General features: G+C 49.2%; 4 protein-coding genes across 5 annotated transcripts; all 4 read left to right on the forward strand.

Annotated features, from left to right (window-relative positions):
* The first annotated feature begins 243 nt into the window (after positions 1–243).
* On the forward strand, positions 244–4180 carry LOC117840219 (fatty-acid-binding protein 2). 2 transcript variants are annotated; one of them, XM_034720697.2, is made up of 11 exons: positions 244–635; positions 1398–1925; positions 2032–2242; positions 2408–2483; positions 2586–2688; positions 2890–2958; positions 3073–3109; positions 3204–3278; positions 3358–3409; positions 3495–3539; positions 3760–4180. In XM_034720697.2, the coding sequence occupies exons 1-11, from the start codon at positions 259–261 to the stop codon at positions 3855–3857; spliced, it is 1671 nt and encodes a 556-aa protein (XP_034576588.2). In that variant the 5' UTR covers positions 244–258; the 3' UTR covers positions 3858–4180. The 2 variants fall into 2 exon arrangements, with proteins under 2 accessions (XP_034576588.2, XP_034576580.1); XM_034720689.2 differs by having other exon boundaries at positions 491–635; positions 1370–1925.
* Positions 4181–5493: 1313 nt separating this feature from the next.
* LOC117835992 (endoglucanase 8) lies at positions 5494–8552 on the forward strand. The gene is made up of 3 exons (XM_034715342.2): positions 5494–5952; positions 7068–7478; positions 7583–8552. The coding sequence occupies exons 1-3, from the start codon at positions 5722–5724 to the stop codon at positions 8426–8428; spliced, it is 1488 nt and encodes a 495-aa protein (XP_034571233.1). The 5' UTR covers positions 5494–5721; the 3' UTR covers positions 8429–8552.
* Positions 8553–9453: 901 nt separating this feature from the next.
* LOC117840242 (uncharacterized) lies at positions 9454–12755 on the forward strand. The gene is made up of 2 exons (XM_034720719.2): positions 9454–9913; positions 11877–12755. The coding sequence occupies exons 1-2, from the start codon at positions 9642–9644 to the stop codon at positions 12364–12366; spliced, it is 762 nt and encodes a 253-aa protein (XP_034576610.1). The 5' UTR covers positions 9454–9641; the 3' UTR covers positions 12367–12755.
* Positions 12756–13742: 987 nt separating this feature from the next.
* LOC117840235 (subtilisin-like protease SBT1.4) lies at positions 13743–16227 on the forward strand. The gene has a single exon (XM_034720706.2). The coding sequence runs from the start codon at positions 13810–13812 to the stop codon at positions 16150–16152; it is 2343 nt and encodes a 780-aa protein (XP_034576597.1). The 5' UTR covers positions 13743–13809; the 3' UTR covers positions 16153–16227.
* The last annotated feature ends 2919 nt before the right edge of the window (positions 16228–19146 follow it).

Below are 19146 nucleotides of genomic sequence, written 5' to 3' on the forward strand. Positions count from 1 at the left end.
CGAAAGCACCCAGAAGATTCCCGGAATCCGTGAAATCGACGGCCAGAAACCGCTCCACTTCAGGCGAGCTGGGCGCTCGCTGCCCGTCGACCGTCGTCGGCCACGGCGGCATATCCCGTGATTCCCCCGATTCCTTCTCCCGGCAACTGGGACTATTTGCATCAAGGTCACTAACACTCTCCTTATTTTCTTATACAGACGTCTTTACAAAGCCTTTTCCGGCTAACTTGTGTCGCTCGAAATTGCAAGGGGACTGGCATGAAAAAAACAGGCCTTTTAATTACACCGCAAATCGGAGTGGAGCCCGAGCGGGCAGAAGGTAGGGGCGCGCACGTGTTGCTGGTGACTCGCGTTGCATTGCACGGGTGGAGAGCGCCGAACCGGCAACGGAGGCAGAGGGCCCGGAGTTTAATACGAAACCGCCACCAAGCCGCTTGCTTCCGGCCTACTTTCACCTCCCCCATTCCCTCGGAGTTGGATTTGCTCCCGAATCCGGCGAGGAAGCCGCCACTACGCCACGCCACGCCGCGCCACCCGGTGAAGGAAGGCACGGTACCCTTGGCCTCGTCTCGAGCGGCGCGCGAGGGTCCGGGCACATCTGCCGCCGCCGCGATCCGGGGGGAGGGCCAGGCCAGGTTCGGCACCCCGAACCCTGTTTGTGTCGCCATCTTTTTGGTTTGAGGGATCGTGGTTCAAGCAGTGAATGCGGGATCTGTTGCGGGTGTATTGGGGGAAGGTGGGATTTCTTCTGGGATTTGGCTGGTGCCGCGCGGTGAGGGTGTGGATGAGGCTGGGCGGCATTAGGATTGGCGGCCTGTGGTGGGTTGGGGAATATAGAGATCGTGGCCTTCTGGTGTTACTTTGGGTTGTTTTGGTTTGGGGCTTTGTAGATTTCTGTTGACGGGTGAGATTTTGGGTGCTCCATCAGGCTTGTTTCTGTGAACTCTAAGTTTGATCGAGTTAGAATTTCTTAGCATATAATCACTTTTGTGTTTGTTTACCTTGGAGGTCGTGGGATCATGTGGTTTCCTTTTTATTGTATCTCTGTTGATCTCAATTTTTTTTCATGGCTTGTTTTACAAGAGTATTTCAGGATGTACTAGTTTGACAAGCTCTATTTTCTTTTGAAAAATGGTTTGTTGAAAACCTCTAATTGCTATTTTGAGGTGATGATTTTAGTATCGGTCATATGCACTGATCTTAATTTTTTTTAGACGATTTAACTAGTGCTGTTATAAGGTCCAGTTGCAAATGCTGCAGTGAAATAGTTCTGCATGTCCAGGCAAAAAATAGTTCCCTGTAAGCACGCATGCAGTTCATGTATTGCTATCTCTGTATCTTGATTCAGTTCTGCTGATCTAATTGACAGATTCTTACAAGTTTTCCTCCTATTAAAGGAAGCAATCCATTATGAAAGACTGGTCAATTTTCTCCAAGCTTGATAATAATGGAGGCTACCTCCACAAGTTCCCAGTAGGCTCTCCAATATCTCATGATATTGGGTTAGGATTGATATCACAAGTTGGAAATTTAGTTGAGTGTTCCTTCCAACATCCAAGGCATATATGTGCGACTGGAAGCGGAGCAGTTCAGGAGGCATTCAGCAGTTTCAACAAGTTTGCTGGAGCTTTCTATTTCTGGTTTTCTAGAGCATCAAACCCTAAGCTACTCCAAAGGCTGTCAGCGGCTGCTGGCTCGAGTTCAAGAGCTTGCAGGTCACACATCAAGCAAGTGACCTCTTGCTTGCAGCATTTACCTGGATTGCAATTTGGTTCACAATTAAGAGAAGAGCACGCTGTACAGGTGCTTTTAGCGAGGCTTGCAAGTGCAACTTTTGGACGCCTGTGGACTGAAGTGGAGGAGCACCATGCCTGCAATGTTCTCATGCTAGCTGCTGCTACCGTAATACCACCATTCGAAAACATGTACGTTTTTTGTCACATACTGTTTTTCTGAGATGAAAGAATTTTACCTTCTTTTTTATGTACCTTTTGGTTTGGCCTGTTAACGTTTTTTTTATCCATGAACCAGATCACCAAAAATGCTTGCTGAGTCATTGGCACTAGGAAAAGATGGTGGACATATCCGAGAACCTGCTGATCAGCCTTATTCAGAGGAAAACCGTTCAGGTTGTGCTTGTGTTGCTGTGCCAAGATTAATCCTGCCAGAAGATGCAACGGAACCAAAAACCGGGATCAAGTTCCCTACTATCCTTGAGGATAATTCCAATCTGAGTACAGAGGTCATTCTTCCAACTCGATCACTCTGTAAAATTTTGTTTCTTGGATCAATCAAATTTCCATATTAGCATATTAACGTCACTTTGTTCAGCACAAACTCCATAAGCTGTTGCTTTTTTGGTTGTACCGCACCATTTGATACATGCATCTGACAGTTAAACTGACAGGTGCTTGTTGGGATAGGTTTCAGAAGCATGCGAATAATGAGGGTGAAAAATCTGAATCTTTACGCCTTTGGATTATGTGAGTGAATTAATTTACCATGTTTGCTGTTTTTATTTACTGGTGACAGGTAGGTAGTTCTTAATGGCTGTTCCTTTTGGTTACTTATTGACATATTTTCAGACATACAACCGGATTCTATTTGCAAGAAGCTGGGTCCAAAATATGCTTGTATTCCAGATGCTGAGCTGAAGGATCACCCAGATTTCTATGAAGATCTTCTAAGGTGTGCAATGACATGTATCTTAATGAGTTCCATCATTAAAGATGTTTCAGGTTCTGGCCTTTATCTAGTTGGAAACGTGGGAATCATTAAAAGAAAAGAAAGAAAATGTGATTCGTAGATGCAATGACCTTAATTTTTTTTAATCCTCATCCGCATCCCATTTGTTGCCTTTGATGCTAGTAGAATTTCAATCCTGTCCAGGGAAAATATTGATATGACAGTCAGGCTAGTAGTAAGCTACAATGGCCTCAGCATTGGCACAGTTCGAGAGTAAGCATTCTTATTTTCATGTGGAAATTAGCATATCCTTGTCTTTATATTTGGTTCAAAATATGTTATCTTTTCAAGATTGAAGTTGATTATTTGTGTCAACGTGCTTTCCAGTGCATTTGAGAAGTCTCTTTGCTTCCGGTTGCAAAAGGTATTTGTCATCTATTCGCAGTCAGCTTATCATTTGCTTACCATATAGTCTTAATATAACTTTTTTGTATTGTATTTATACTTTCTTGAAACAGATGAATCCTAATACCGATTACCATTGTTTGAAGACATTTGGTTCTTATTTTAGTGAAGACATCCGTATACCTGCTGTAAGTCTTTATGTTACTCCTGGTATACATAAAATCCGTACCTTTGAGCACTAAGTGTTAAAAGTCAGCATAACTGCAGGGTACTAAGATCGACTTCCGGCAAACATCTGATGGGCAGCTAATAACTGAAAGTTAGTACCATATAGCTTATTCTTTCAGTATGATTTAATTTCTTGCCCCCACTACAATGTTTTGACTAAGAACATTTGTGTGCAGTTGATGGCAGACAAATTGGCACTGTCCAGAGCAAAGATCTCTGCAGTAAGTCAGAGCGTCAAGCTACTGGGCGTTTATGCCGATTGAGATCCTCTGCAATCAGGGGGGTGGTGACTTTGTCACTGACACGTGGGCCCGACGGTGCCAGGGGCCCACATGCAGTGACAAAGTCACTACGCAGTCGACTGCAGAGGAGCCTCTCCATGCATCTGTATTTAGAATTTCCAAATCATTAGTGCTTATTATATTATGCCCTTACGAACAGGAGCTTTCTTCGATATGTACATTGGTGATCCCCCTGTTTCGGTGGAGACCAAACAAGACATTGCGCAAAATGTGGCTGGACTCATAAGAAGATGCTAGGAGAACAGGACAACTTAATCGAAGAACTTGGAATTATTTCATTCATCTATACAAGGAGAGGAGATACATAGAAAAGAAGCCAGGAGAGGATCGATTGTATTTATAGTTGGAAGACATGCAACTTGTAAACAAAACTAGCAAAAATTGCAACAAACTCAGAGGTCTAGCATCCTTCTAGGGAAATGCCTCCATGCTTTTCATATGGCTTGGCATTTTCCATTTCCTGGCCACTGTATCACGTACAAGCACAATGATACAGTTAGAAGTGTTACAACTAGAGAATGTTTCTTTACCCCCATCAAGGGCCCTGCTTGGTTTCTCAAGATTGATTGTTCTATTTTGTTTATTTATTTTCATTGGTGTGCCGATCTGTATTTAGCAAAGCTGGGGTAAAGATGGCGTGTTCGTGTAAAGTTGATACTTGATACACATGGTGGTGAATAGGGTTCTTGTGCCTGTACGTCTGTTCTGACCTGAGGTTGAGAACAGCAAGCTAGCTGCAAGCGAATTTCAGCAAGTCAACTGCACAACACGTGAGTCTCTTTACTTGTGTAGCCGTGGTATCCTTTGTCGAGATTCAAATCAAATCCTGGGGAGTAGTATCACGCCACGCCACGCCACTATTTGATCGTCGCTATAAGGTAGTGATGCTGAATTGAGCACCGGTGATGAAACAGCTCACGAGAGACTTTTGACTTGCAGTGAATACATTTTCCCCGTCCTTTGCCTCGGTTTGCCTGCCCATTTATGTGTAGGAGGCGTCGGTTCTTTGCTGTTTGGCACCATAATATCTGTGCATTTCAGTCACATTTTCATATGATATTTGGAACGAAAGGTGATTCTGCTGGCAAACATTGAAGAAACGTTCATCTCATTTTGGCAACTTGATAGCATGCAAAGAAAGGTTCTAAGGTCTATTCCCAGTAGGTAGTTTCATCTCACAATTTTCAAGAGTGACGTGTCATCAAAAGAGGTTTGAGTTGATGAATGAAACCGATTCTCCCAATGCAAAGTTTCATTTCACGATTTTATAGGCTGCGCATACCATTTAATTGCAAGGCATGTTATTGGATATAGTCAAATGAAATGAAACTCTCTAGCCCCTAATGCCAGTTTTAGTCTTGGAAACAGTGCATACACAATTTCATAATTACGTTACCATGTCATCACATATGCTGATGTATCATTGTATTTAATATGCATGAAACCTCTATAAAACTTCCACCGGACCTAATACTGCATAAGACTAATCCCAGTGGGAGTTTCATAGAGGTTTCATGCACATTAAATACGGTGACACATCAGCATATGTGATGACATAGCATGGTAATTATGAAGTGAGAAAGGGAAGGAGTTTCATCATGATGAAACTGTGTATACACTGTTTCCAAGACTATGAAACCTATTGAAACTTGCATTGGGGGCTATAGAGTTTCATTTCATCTAACCATATCCAATCACATACCTCACAATTAAATGTCATAGGCATCCTATGAAATCGTGAAATGAAACTATGTACTGGGACTCCCTGTTTCATTCATGAGAATACACCTCATGAGATGATGCCTAAAATTGAAGAACAACGGCCATCTAGACACCCACGCACGCCTGCCTGAAGCGCATCAGGATTCAGGCGCAACCATCGCAGCTGGTTTCTGCCACAGGAGACAGGGCCTCGCCAGTTGCAAGACCCACGTCCATGACAGGCTGACCTCAGGAGGAGACAGAAACATTCTGGGCCGAACACTTTGCAACCGCGCCTCCCTGCCTCCTGAATCCAAGCGCGTCCCTTCCTTTTCCCTCGCCTCCCAGCCCACGCTCCCATATCCCCACGGAGGTTACCCTGTCGCCTCGTTCGCTCGCCATGCGCGCACTGAAGCACGGCACCATGCGCGCCCACGTCGCCCTGGCCCTCGCGGCGCTGGTGCTCGCCGGCGACGCCCTGCAGCCGGCGCTGGCCGGCGGGTTCGACTACAAGGACGCCCTCACCAAGACCATCATCTTCCTCGAGGCGCAGCGCTCCGGGAAGCTGCCGCCCAACAACCGCGTCAAGTGGCGCGGCGACTCCGGCCTCGAAGACGGCAAGCTCGCCAATGTACGGAGCGTCGCCGTTGTTCTCATCTCTCCTTCCTTCCTCCATTTCGTTTGTGTGCGTTACTACACTAGGAAGATCCAGGGCCGGCTCTAAGATTTCATGGGCCTTGAGCAAACTGGAACTATAGCCCTTTAACCTAAATATTTTTTCATTTCTAAAATAAAAAATAACATATTAGTACTCCCTCCATCTTGAAATATAAGGCATCGTGGGATTTTAAGAACATATTAAGGAGGTGGCCAGATGCCCATATAGGTAATACAATGCAAATTTTCCAGTTCACAAGAGAAATATTTAGCAAGTTTTTAATTGAGTTGATTGAGTACTTGCCAAAAACTCCTAGCACACCTTATAATTGGGATAAATTTTGAACCCTGGATGCCTTGTATTTTAGAATCGGAGGGAGTAAATTGCAAAGAAAAATAAACATTTGAATTAGAAGTTCGAAATCCTGGAAATCTAAGAAACAGTAAGTTGCTAATAAAAAATTCACTCACCGATTAGAGCAGAGTAGCATGAGAACTCGTACGAGGGGTGAGGACAGACGATTGTAGATGTGCTAATCTCCTTTTGATTTCATGGACAAGGATCAGATTAGATGCGGGAAGGCAGGCGCGAGACCGCGTCGCTTCGATTTTGCAGCGACAAAGATGGATGCAATTCATACGAACGAGTGTTCTACCGATGTGTTTCTGTTCTGCGTACTCTGGCAGCTAGCACTAGCACGTTTGTTGGGGCTCGTCGCCTCAAATACATGCATACCGTGTGTATAGCTAGAGGTTACGTATAGGATGTTGGGCTCTCCTCTGGTATGGGCCCTTGGCGGTCGCCCCTGCTGACCTAGGGTCAGAGCCGGCCTAGGGAAGATCAAGGACCCGTCGGCGTCAAAAAAAGAAAAGAAAAGATCAAGAACCCGTCGTGATTGCGGATACGAAACTGAAACAATAATGTGATTGAAATGATCGTCAGTCCCCAGCGGATATAGGAAAGAAAAGAAACGGGAAGGAAACTAGGATTTTTTTTTTTGTGATCATCAAAAGTAGGGATGATAGGTCCGTCCATGTACATTGATATCCTGCCATAGCACTGATGATTACGTGTGGGCGATCGAGCAGGTGGATCTGACCGGTGGATACTACGACGCCGGCGACAACGTCAAGTACGGGCTCCCGCTGGCGTTCACGGTGACGACGCTGGCGTGGACGGCGCTGGCGTTCAAGCCCGAGCTGCAGTCTGCCAAGGAGCTGGACCACGTGCACGAGGCCATCAGGTGGGGCACCGACTACCTGCTCAAGTGCGCCTCGAGGAAGAAGAAGCTTTGGGTGCAGGTCGGCGACCCGAACCTGGACCACCAGTGCTGGGTGCGGCCGGAGAACATGAAGGCGCCGCGGACGCTGTACGAGATCGACGAGAAGACGCCCGGGACGGAGATCGCCGCCGAGACCGCCGCCGCCTTCGCCGCCTCCTCCATGGTGTTCCGCCACGACAAGAAGTACTCGCGCGCGCTCCTCAACAAGGCCAAGCTGGTAACATTTGAGTACATTTTATCCCATATCAAGAATCGATCTCTGTAACATTATTTGAGTGCTAATAATTTTCGCTCCAATATATCCGATCCATCAACGAACAGCTGTTCCTGTTCGCCAAGAGCCACCAGGGCAGCTACGACGGCGAGTGCCCCTTCTACTGCTCCTACTCCGGCTACAACGACGAGCTGCTGTGGGCCGCGACGTGGCTGTACCTCGCGACGAAGCGTCAGGTGTACGCGGACTTCATCACCCACGAGGCCATCTCGTCGAGCGTGGCCGAGTTCAGCTGGGACCTCAAGTTCCCCGGCGCGCAGGTCCTGCTCTCCGAGTTCAACATGACCTCCGGCGGCGGCGCGCAGAACTTCAAGACCCAGGCCGACAACTTCGTGTGCGCCGTCCTCCCCGACACGGCGTTCCACCAGGTGTTCATCACCCCCGGCGGCATGATCCACCTCCGGGACGGCGCCAACACGCAGTACGTGACCGGCACGTCCTTCCTCTTCATCGTCTACAGCGACCTGCTGCTGCGCACGGGGCAGAGCGTCATGTGCGGGAACCAGGCCGTGAAGCCGGAGCGGCTGCGGGAGTTCGCGCGGCAGCAGATGGACTACCTGCTGGGGGCGAACCCGAGGGGGAGCTCCTACGTGGTGGGGTTCGGGGCCAACTCGCCGACGCAGCCGCACCACCGGGGGGCCTCCACCCCCGTGTTGCCGCCCGGGTACGACGTCAACTGCGGGCTCAGCTTCGGCGAGTGGTTCGCGCCCGACCGCCCCAACCCCAACGAGCTCACCGGCGCCATCATGGGAGGGCCCGACAAGGACGACAGGTTCGTCGACAAGCGCGCAAACTCCTCCTACACCGAGCCATGCACCTACATCAACTCACTCGCCATCGGCCCGCTCGCCGCGCTCGCCGCCCGCGGCGCGCAACTCGTCGCCACGCACTGATGATCCTCATCGTCATCCCCGGCTGCTCATCGAAGCGCCGCCCCGTTGATTGATTGATCGCTCCGTTTCGCGCCGTTGCCCTGTACTATCATCTCCTCCCTGTACGTACGTGCTGAATGAAGATTGAAACGAAACCCAAAATGTTTGTCTCTACGAAAATAGATTCGATTTCCATCGACTTTTTTTTTTTGCTTGGCAAACACGGATCGATCGGGACAGCGACTATACCATTGCGTGTCGTGCACACGTGATGCTTTGGGGAGCATTGGTGGATTTGGTCATGGTCATGGAGCACGGCACGGACAATAATGCTCCCGGCGCAAAGGCTCGCGCGAGTTTGTTGGGGTAGGTCTCGGTTGGCTGTTAGGCTGGCGTACGTACTGCCTGCGCCGGAGCCGGCCGTGTGGTGCGTTGGTCCGGGGACGTGCGTGCAGCGGTGGACCACGGCCTCCTTTTCCCGTCCGCATGATGTGGGAACAGGCGCGTACACGTACGGTTGCTCGCCCGTGCCGTGTCTCGTTGTACCTAGCACGCAGCAGCTTCGCAAACAGCTTTTCATCACTGAAATAACACAAACTTTATTAGTTAATTAGTTTGGCACAGCGGACGATTTTTATCGTGCGAAAAGACCGAAATGGAGACTATTCCTTCGTTAAAACAGAAAGGGCATCATGCAAGCTCCTCCTATATCTCTATGATCAATTATATGTTTTGTCATCATAGTTAGCACAATGAAGAGAGGAAAACTAATGAACGGTCTTAATAATATTTTGTTATTATTTTTTAACCTCCAAATAAACTGGAAGCCGCTACTGCTAAGTAGTATTACTCACTCAGGACTACAGTAGTATGTTACTGTTGCTTCATTTAGCTTTTTGTTCGCACTGTAGGCATTGGCAATTCCAAGGAGGAAAAAAAAGGAAAATGCAAAAAAGAAAAAGGCGAAAAGGAAAAAAGATCGTGAAAAGCCGCCCTCTTTTGCTAGATAAATACCACGCGAACCCAGCCCCCCGTGCCTCTCCTTAAAAAACTAGTCCTACTCGCGACGCTAGCCGCTCGCCTCCCCTGCTCTTTACTCGCTAGTCTTTCGGTACGCGTGCGCGTGCGCGTGTGAAGGCGAGCGAGCGAGAGCGAAAGAAACAAGAGGAGAGGAGGCGGCGGCTGCTGCTGCTCCCGTTGCATGTGAGGCGCGGCCGCGAAGGGAGCGCGGGCCATGTCGATCGCGCTGGAGAGCGGGCGGGCGCTGGGCGGCGGCCCTCGGTTCGGCCGCGTCGCCCGCTGCGGCTACGCGGCCTCGCCGCCGGCGTCGGCGGGGCGCGGCGGCGGCTCGTCCTCGGTGGGGCGGAACAGCGACAGCCCCGCGGCGGCGGCGCAGTGGGAGTGGGACGGCGAGGAGGTCGAGGGCGGCGACGGCGAGGTCCAGAGCTCCTACAAGGGCTCGCCCTTCGACACCATGGACGCGCTCCAGGAGGCCCTGCCCTTCAGGTGAGCGCCCATTTCGCCACGGGGAACGGATCTTGATCGGTCTCGTGGGCTTCTCTACGCGATTCTTTTGGGGGATTCGGGGCAATGTGGCTGCAAGCGGCTGTTCTTGATCCCGGTGCGCTCGTTTCTCCCGGGAATTTTTTGGAGATTTCTTTGCGTTCGCTGGACTAACGCGGTTGAAGAGATTGGTTATTCGTCAGTACTAATTAGGGAATGTGCGTTACATACTCGGAATCTTGGTTCTCTGGTGAAGTAGGGAGGTCTTGGAGAATTCGAGCGGACTAGTTCGGTTCTTGGTCCTGTGATTGTCTCTCCTGTTGGAAATTGGAGGGGCTTCTTCTCTTTTCTTAGCAGGTCTGAGTGATCAGATGGCCAGATTGTTGCGATTTAGGGTTCTTTGCAATTCTCTGTGGTGCCTTATATTCACTGTGGTTGGGGACATTAGGCTTTTGTACAATAGGATTCTATGCAAACATCACTTCACATTGCGGATTCTTTGATCTTATAAATTTTGGTCCATGAACTGCTTGATTTTAACAGGTATATAGCGTCCTGATTGATGCTAATGTCTAGTATGTGAATCTCTCGTGTTGCTTGTAAAGTGGTTTATGAATTGTGAAGATAAATGTGGATACACCATGGAAATAAGTTGGGACAAATTGGGATTGGAATAAAGTTTCTCTTAGGCTTTCCAAGGAGAGTTAAGTAGGTTTCAGTTAGAACAGCAGTAATTACTCTAGTACTTCTCCGATTAAAGCCTAATTTCCACCAGCTTAATCTTCAAAAGGTTTTGTTTCTTTCTATTTAACAGGGAAAGATTATATGTCCACTTATTCCTTATGGGTTATGGCTATGTTGCAATCTCATATGAATACTATCGTTTAACTTTTGCCAAATGGTACTACAGTTTGCTGACTACCAGCCTATTGCTGGGTTCATTTCTACTAGTTGTTCTGTGTAGTGTGTAAACATGGTTCTATCCTACTAGTTGTTCAGTCCAAATAATATGCTACATGGCAGGATTGTGTTCTTGTGATACTACTAAAACCTTTTTTGTCTTCAAAACATATGCTTGGATTAATGATGAATTTTTTTCTGTTAGCCAGTAAAACACAGCTGCTATACATTACAAATGAATGCAACTGCAGCAGAAGTAACACTCCAGCCATTTTACAAGTTATTCACAGCACTAGGCAAATAGATCAATAGTACTGGCAGTCCAGATATTACTTGTTTGTTTGTGTTTCCATGACCTTACTGACTGGTGGTTACATAGGATTGGAATAGCTCTGATTGGTTGATGCATATACTCTTGGACAGGAATCCTTTGCTGTTTCCTTAAACTGTCTTATGTAATGAATTGTTTCACTGTTCGTGTGCCGAATCACCTAAATGCAATCATCTGTTTGAGCATGTTGTCGAACTTATTTAATTGTTTATTATACCACTAAGTCTTGAACACAATGTGATTGATCATGTAAAATCATAGGTTCAGTTCCTTGGCCAATGATCATAGCACTCCTTAGTAGCTTAATGCTACTGGTTGGCTGTTGACACTTATGGTTAGCAGGAACAGTGTATTACATTCATATGATGGAAGCAGAGATTTGGTCATGTGGTGGACTCCCAACACTGTTCGATGCAGACAACAAGTGATCAACACAAGCACAAGATCGAGCAGACAGCACGTTCTTCTTTCACATGGATTTGTTGGCTAGCTTATAGCTGCTATATAGTATTTGTTACCTGCAGCACTAAAATATTGAGTTTTATTGTCTTTGTTTTGGATTTGGCAACTTAACTTTGTCTGTTTGTTCACTGTGAGCAGCTTGGAGACTGCTCGCCTCTGTTTTGTCATTGCATGTTCTTTATTGGCATTTACATGGGTTATTATGATAAATTACCTTTTGACATCTTATCAGCCTTCCATTTTGCTGAGCAATTTTCTTCTTGCATATGGCAGGAAAGGGGTATGCAAGTTCTACAATGGCAAGTCAGGAAAGGGATCTTTTGCTAAGCTTCAAGATGCTGTAATTCTGTCTCCCCCTCTGAAAGACCTTCCAAAGCCAGAAACACCATCCCCTAGGAAGCGCAAAGGTCTTCTTCCATTCAGTTTCAAGTGGGGCAAACCACAGAACAAAGAGGTGTTCCCTGAAGATGATGCTGTCGATAGCCCCACAAATTGTAGGAGGTTGACAATATCGCCTGCTGCCGCAAGCAGCTCAGGAAGCAACAGTGGCAGTGATGATGAACATTACCGCTCTCAGAAGCCATCTTCCCGTCGCCCGCACAGAAGGCCCAGCAATGCCATGGATGTCTTTGCTTCTCCACCTGCACCTCGTCCACCCCAGTTGTTCTCAGCTCATATGAGATCACAGTCGATGCTTGATCTGCAGGATGTGACAGACTCAACCGCCACGGTTACCCCCAGGGACAAGCGCATGAAGAATTAGGAAAACCTGAATCTTGGTTATGCTCAGGACAAGTGCATGAAGCATTAGCAAAAGTTGAATCTTGGTTACTCCCAGGGACAAGCACATGAAGACTTGGTGAATCCTGAACCTTGTCGTCAGTCCAACCACTGGTGTCCATTTTAGACAGCGGAATCCAGTGGCAGATGCCTGCATACTAAGGCTCTCCATGCTTTTGCGAGATCGAATGGACCCGTGTAGTCGTGTTCATGGGGATGGGATTCTCCTTATACCTGGTGTAATGCGAAACATACAGATGAACTTGGCAAACTTATGGCCGGACTAATCAGTGGGCTGTATGCATTGGTTACTGGTTGACTTGTAAATTCTGGAATCTGTTGTTGTCTACTAATTCAGTCACATTACCGGCACCGATCCAGTGATCCTGTCACAACCTTCGCGTTGCTCGTCCTTCTGAAGTATTTGCCTGTATGTGCTGTTGAACTGGCGGTTTTCTTTTGTTGCCGGTGTAATGCGTAAATGGAATCAACACGACTGAGAAGAACCGGATTGATGGTTTTTTCTGTTCCTAATACTATGAATTTTCTTATGGACGTTTCATGTACCTTCAATAGCACATAAATTCATTTCAAATCAATCGGTTAAGAGAGAGTGCAATTAACAAACCTTCTGAACTCGTACATCGGAGGCTGACAATAGTAGCAACTTGCATTCTGCCAAACATAATGCAATACCTATGCGAATTGAAGCTCATTTTAAGCACATGTGCGCATCGATTCCTTCCTCTCTTTTCTAAGCATTGTGCGCACTGTTTCCTGGAAGCAGCTCGCCAAAAAGAACAGATGTTAAAGGTATTGGCAGCTTGCGATAATAACAGTGAACAGACCAACGGTCCCACGTGCAACCGGGGTCAAAAAACTCCCATAATGAGTCCCGTGAGAGAAGTTCCCAAATCAGAACGAATGACAAATTGAAAACAAGTCCCATGAGTTTCAGATTTGTAGATTTAGATCTCGCTCCCATTTCTCGCACATGATTTGTACATATGTGTTTGTGAGCCTTGATCTGAGCGCTGCTCCAACACTAGGTCGTCCAAATAAGCATCCAAAATTGTACATCAAATGGCTGGCAGTGGCAGATCTCCAAGACTAGCTCATAAGCTCTTGACCCTTTGATAAATGTGAGCTCCTGACACACCTTGGTTAAACTTGCGATGAACTTGGCATCATGTTGGCAACTTGAACATGCGATGATCCAACAGTTGAATAACCGGGTTTAATCGTAGAATATTCAGAACGAATCCCACGAGCAAACAGATGCCTTCCAGATTTCGATCTGGCCCCCATTCTGCGGTGGCGACTTGATCCAAAGCTTCTGTTCCGTCTACTTATTGGCGCCCCCGTCTCATGACTTCATCACAGCACATCCATCTCTCACAGTCACAGTCACACACTCCGTACAGCTATGGCGAGGCTAGTCGGGGTGCTGTGCGCCCTGCTCGCCGCCGCCACTGTCGCCGCGGCGGCGGCCGCCGAGACGGAGGTCCAGTCTTCCTACATCGTGCACGTCGCGGGGGAGCACGCGCCCCGGTCGTCGCACCCGCGCTTGCTCGCCCGCGGGTACACCTCCTTGCTGCGTGACAGCCTCCCGGCGAGCATCTCGCGGCCGGCGCCGAGGCTGCTCTACTCGTACGCGCACGCCGCCACGGGCTTCGCGGCGCGGCTCACGGAGCGCCAGGCTGCGCACCTCGCGTCCCAGCCTTCCGTGCTCGCCGTCGCGGCGGACGGGATCCGGCAGCTGCACACCACGCTGACGCCCTCCTTCCTCCGCCTCTCGACCTCTTCGGGGCTGCTCCCGGCGTCCAACGGCGCCACGGACGTCGTGATAGGCGTCCTCGACACCGGCATCTACCCCGAGGACCGCGCCTCCTTCGCCGCTGACCCGTCGATGCCGCCGCCGCCCAGGAGGTTCCGCGGCAGCTGCGTCTCGACGCCGTCATTCAACGCCTCCGCCTACTGCAACAACAAGCTCGTCGGCGCCAAGTTCTTCCACGAAGGGTACGAGGCTGCATACGGCAACCGGCTTGACGAGACAGAGGACCCCAGGTCGCCGCTCGACAGCAACGGTCACGGGACGCACACCGCCTCCACCGCCGCCGGCTCGGCAGTGGCGGGCGCCGCCTTCTACAACTACGCCAAAGGCAAAGCAGTCGGCATGGCCCCGGGCGCGCGCATTGCCGCCTACAAGGTCTGCTGGACAAATGGATGCGCGGACTCTGACATCCTAAAGGCGTTTGACGAGGCCATCAAGGACGGGGTCGACGTCATCTCCCTCTCCCTCGGTGCCGTGGGTGAGCCGCCAAACTTTCATGAAGATCAGATAGCCATAGGCGCGTTCAACGCCGTCCGCAAGGGCATCGTTGTCTCTGCCTCCGCGGGGAACTCGGGCCCCGGCGAGTACACCGCCAAAAACATCGCGCCATGGTTTATCACGGTCGGTGCGTCAACCATCAACCGCCGGTTCCCGGCGACCGTCGTCCTCGGCAACGGCGAGACCTTCACCGGCTTTTCACTCTATGCTGGAGCGCCGCTCAGTGAAGCCAAGATACCGCTAGTGTATGGCGGGGACGTGGGCTCGGAAGTCTGCGAAGCTGGGAAGCTCAACGCCAGCTTGGTAGCCGGGAAGATCGTGGTGTGCGATCCGGGCGTGAACGGTCGGGTAGAAAAAGGAGAAGTTGTGAGACTTGCCGGAGGAGCCGGGGCAATCCTCGTCGGCAACGAAGTGTTCGGTGAGCAGGTCATCACCAGCCCGCACATCCTTCCCGCGACGGCCGTCACGTTCGCCGCTGCCGAGAAGATCAAGAAGTACATGAGGACGAAGAACGCGTCCCCCGTCGCGACGATCGTGTTCCAAGGCACGGTCGTCGGCCGGAAACCTTCTTCTCCAAGAATGGCGTCCTTCTCGAGCCGGGGCCCGAACTTCCGCGCGCCGGTGATCCTCAAACCGGACGTCACCGCCCCTGGAGTGGACATCCTTGCAGCCTGGACCGGCGCGAACTCACCCACGGAGCTCGACAGCGACAAGAGGCGTGTGCACTTCAACATCATCTCCGGCACCTCCATGTCGTGCCCGCACGTGAGCGGCATCGCCGCGCTGCTCCGGCAGGCGCACCCGGACTGGAGCCCCGCCGCGATCAAGTCCGCGCTGATGACCACCGCGTACAACGTGGATAACGCCGGCGACATCATCAGGGATATGTCCACCGGCCAGGCGTCCACGCCGTTCGTGCGCGGGGCCGGCCACGTAGACCCCAACCGCGCCGCCGACCCGGGCCTCGTGTACGACGCCGGCGCTGACGACTACATGTCCTTCCTCTGCGCGATCGGTTACACCGACGAGCAGATCGCCAAGTTCACGACGAAAGGCGACCCGGCGGTGAACTGTTCGACGAGAAGGGCCACCGCCGGCGACCTCAACTACCCGGCCTTCTCGGTGGTGTTCGTCAACTCCACCAAGAACGAGGTCACGCAGCGCCGCGTCGTGCGCAACGTCGGGAGCAACGTCAGGGCCAAGTACAGGGTCGCCGTCACCAGGCCGGCCGGCGTGCGTGTCACGGTGAAGCCACGGATTCTGAGGTTCAACCGACGGCAGCGGACGCAGGAGTATGCGGTGACTTTTATGCCATTGGTGGGGGCGAACGTGACCGAGAAGTACACGGACGGGTCGATCGTGTGGAGCGACGGGAAGCACAGGGTGACGAGCCCCCTGGCCATCACATGGCCTGTAAGCCAAGTAGCGGCGATGTGATGTGTGTGTCTGTGTCTTGTTTAATTTTATTGTAAGTCGCAGTTTATGAAATAATAAGCTGGCCTCATTTCAGCATTCTTCCGTTTGACGATCAACTTTTAGGGCTGGTTGTTCCTCACTGTAATCCTTCTGTTGGTTGTTTCAGTATCATCTTTTGCTGTTTGCGTGGCTGTAACATAACTAATTAAATAGGAATGAGCTGTGATGTGGTTAGGGAGTAGGGATAGTTGTCCAGGCTCAAGAAAAAAAAAGTCGATATACCATATGTCGGGCAAAATGTGCACTGAAGAACTCTTTTGAACATAGGCAAAATAGGTGTTTTGATCCCTCAACTTTTTCCCAAGGCTCAACTCTTAGATCGGCCAATATAGTCCCTCAACTATTGTTTTGGAGTCAAACTCGTCCTTATACTAATGTAGTACTCCAAAATGGTACGAGACTGTTGCAAAAAGTCATTTCTATCCTTAGCTCCATATTCCCGTCCTCAATTTTCCCATGGTTGCTGGTGTGCGGATGCTCGTCAATCTACTCCTCGCTTTCATGGAGGAGCTGGGGCGGGTCGACCTGCAGCTGCTGGTGGTTTGCTTGCCGAGAGAAATTGGAACAAAACTGAGGAAAAGATAGCTATATGTTTTTGCTTTGTATTTGTGGTGAAGCTCATATTGGAGAGAAATGAGCAGGCAGCTCAACTTGCTCAATGGTGCTAGAAGCGGATAAAAAATTAAGGAGGCGCTGATTGTTAATGCTCTGCTCGAGCAAGGAGAGCGGATAGCCAATTAACAGTTCTTGTCTTATATTTGGTAGGATAGCTAACTAGGTCTGCTCAATCAGATGGTGGTGTCATGACCATATCCAGCGCAAAGGGACAGTGGAATTGAGTAGGGAAAGAAGAAACAAGGGTGAAAAGGATATTTTGCATTAGTCTAATGACGGTATGGAGCGGCACATGAGTATAAGGATGAGTTTGATCCAGAAATAAAAGTTCAGGAGCAACATGCCTATTTTGCCTTGGACATACGTCCCGACGTTGGCGGAGCACCACGGTGGCACGGCACGGCCCGTTCCACCACCGAGGGAGGGACGAAGGATCGCGAGCATCACACGCTCTCGTATCATATCTGGCATTTCACCGTTCCACCAACATTGTGGACGCCACGCCCGCGCGTGCAGCACAGGTCGTTCCTACTATGGGTGGTAATGGATCATGGCCTTTATATCTCCTTCACAATCCAACTCAGCCCTATTTATTTTTAACTTAAAATTATATATTATTATGGTCCAACCTTATTGAACATATCCTTAAATTTGCTAGGCTAATCACCCCTATCCTACCTGCTCTATCTCTACTCGTAGGGCTCGTAGGCGCTCGAGGCACACGCCGCCACGGGTTTCGCGGCGCGGCGTGCGTTTTGAGTCCCAGCGTCGCACTTGCCGTCGTGCTCGACGCGACGCAGCACCACTCCGCTTCTCGGCCTCTACCTAGGAAAGTAGGAATCGTCCGGGCTCCTGCCCTCACGAAGTCGTGATATGTTTCTTGGTTCCTGTACACGGATCACCTGAGTATATAGGTTCTGTACAATCATCTGTTCCAGCATATTGTTACCTGTGCCACTCTGGCTCTAAACGTGTGTGACATTGTACGTTCATTTCGTTCAGTCTAACCACTGGATCGGGGTCCATTTTAGACAGTGGCCAATCCATGTACGCTTGGGTCTAAGTCTAACCACGGGTTACAGATTGACCTGTAAATTCTGGATTCTGCTTTTCTCCTACTGATTCTATACCAACCGGCAACCGTACTGAACTACTGATCCCACCCTTGTGCCCTCTTCACTCTTTGCATTCCTCGTCGTTCCGTAGACCGTAGCACGTCTGTGTGCCTGTATGTGCTATTCCAACTGTCCATGTTCTTGATCTCTCTGTTCCGTAGCACCATTACCCATGGCTGGAAATTGAAGATCCATTACACTGATGCTTCTTCTGTTCCTAATGTTATTGTATCGATCCTCCATTTTCTTCTTTCTAAGGTACTGTTGCTACGCTTAAGAATTTAAGGTGGAGGTTTGTTGTGGCTTTCAGTAGCACTGCGCATTAATCCATTTCAAATCAATTGGTGTAGAGTGCAGACCACACACTTGTGCTTAGGCGTATTTCACATCTGACGACGAAACAGTGCAGCTAAGAAAACTCTCTGAACTCCTACACCAGTCTGACAGTAGTAATCTTGCATCCTGATGACCCTCAAAAAAAATCTTGCATCCTGATCTGCTGACATGCAGTGCAAAACAACACGCAAATGGACGCTCGTTTTAAGCAAGTCGATCATTTTCTATTGTATGACTCGTTTTAAGCACGTCGAGCCTGTGAGCAACTCTCCAATGGATAAGCTTTTTTTTTTTAAAAAAAAGAGAGAGGTTACACCATAGGAAGTGTAGAACGGGAGGCGGTAGCAGGTATTGGCAGCTCGCTACAATGCAACGGACCAACAGTTGAATAACGAGAGCGAGCCTCATGTGCGAAAATTCTGAACCCAAACAAGACCCACGAGCAAAAGATTTCTAAATCGGAACGAGCCCCATGAGCAAGTTTTGTAATCAGAACAAGTTCATCTGCCAAATCATTTTCAGATTTGTCAATGGACCTCTTGATCCGACCCCATTCTCGCACATGATGTGTACGGCGCTGCCGTGGTGATCTGATCCCCAAGCTGCGACCGGCACACGAAGCTCTCCTATTTAGGCCCCGTTTGATACCCCCTGCAAAAGTTTAGCACCTGTCTATTAGATGTTTGGATACTAATAAGGAGTATTAAACATATGCTAATTACAAAACTAATTACACAGATGGAGTCTAATTCACAAGACAAATCTATTAAACCTAATTAGTTCATGATTTGACAATGTGATGCTACAGTAACCTTTTGCTAATGATGAATTAATTAGACTTAATAGATTCATCTCGTGAATTAGCACAGGGATTCTGCAACTAGTTTTA

The sequence above is a fragment of the Setaria viridis genome, chromosome 1 (genome assembly GCF_005286985.2).
Source record: "Setaria viridis chromosome 1, Setaria_viridis_v4.0, whole genome shotgun sequence".
Lineage (NCBI taxonomy): Eukaryota > Viridiplantae > Streptophyta > Magnoliopsida > Poales > Poaceae > Setaria > Setaria viridis.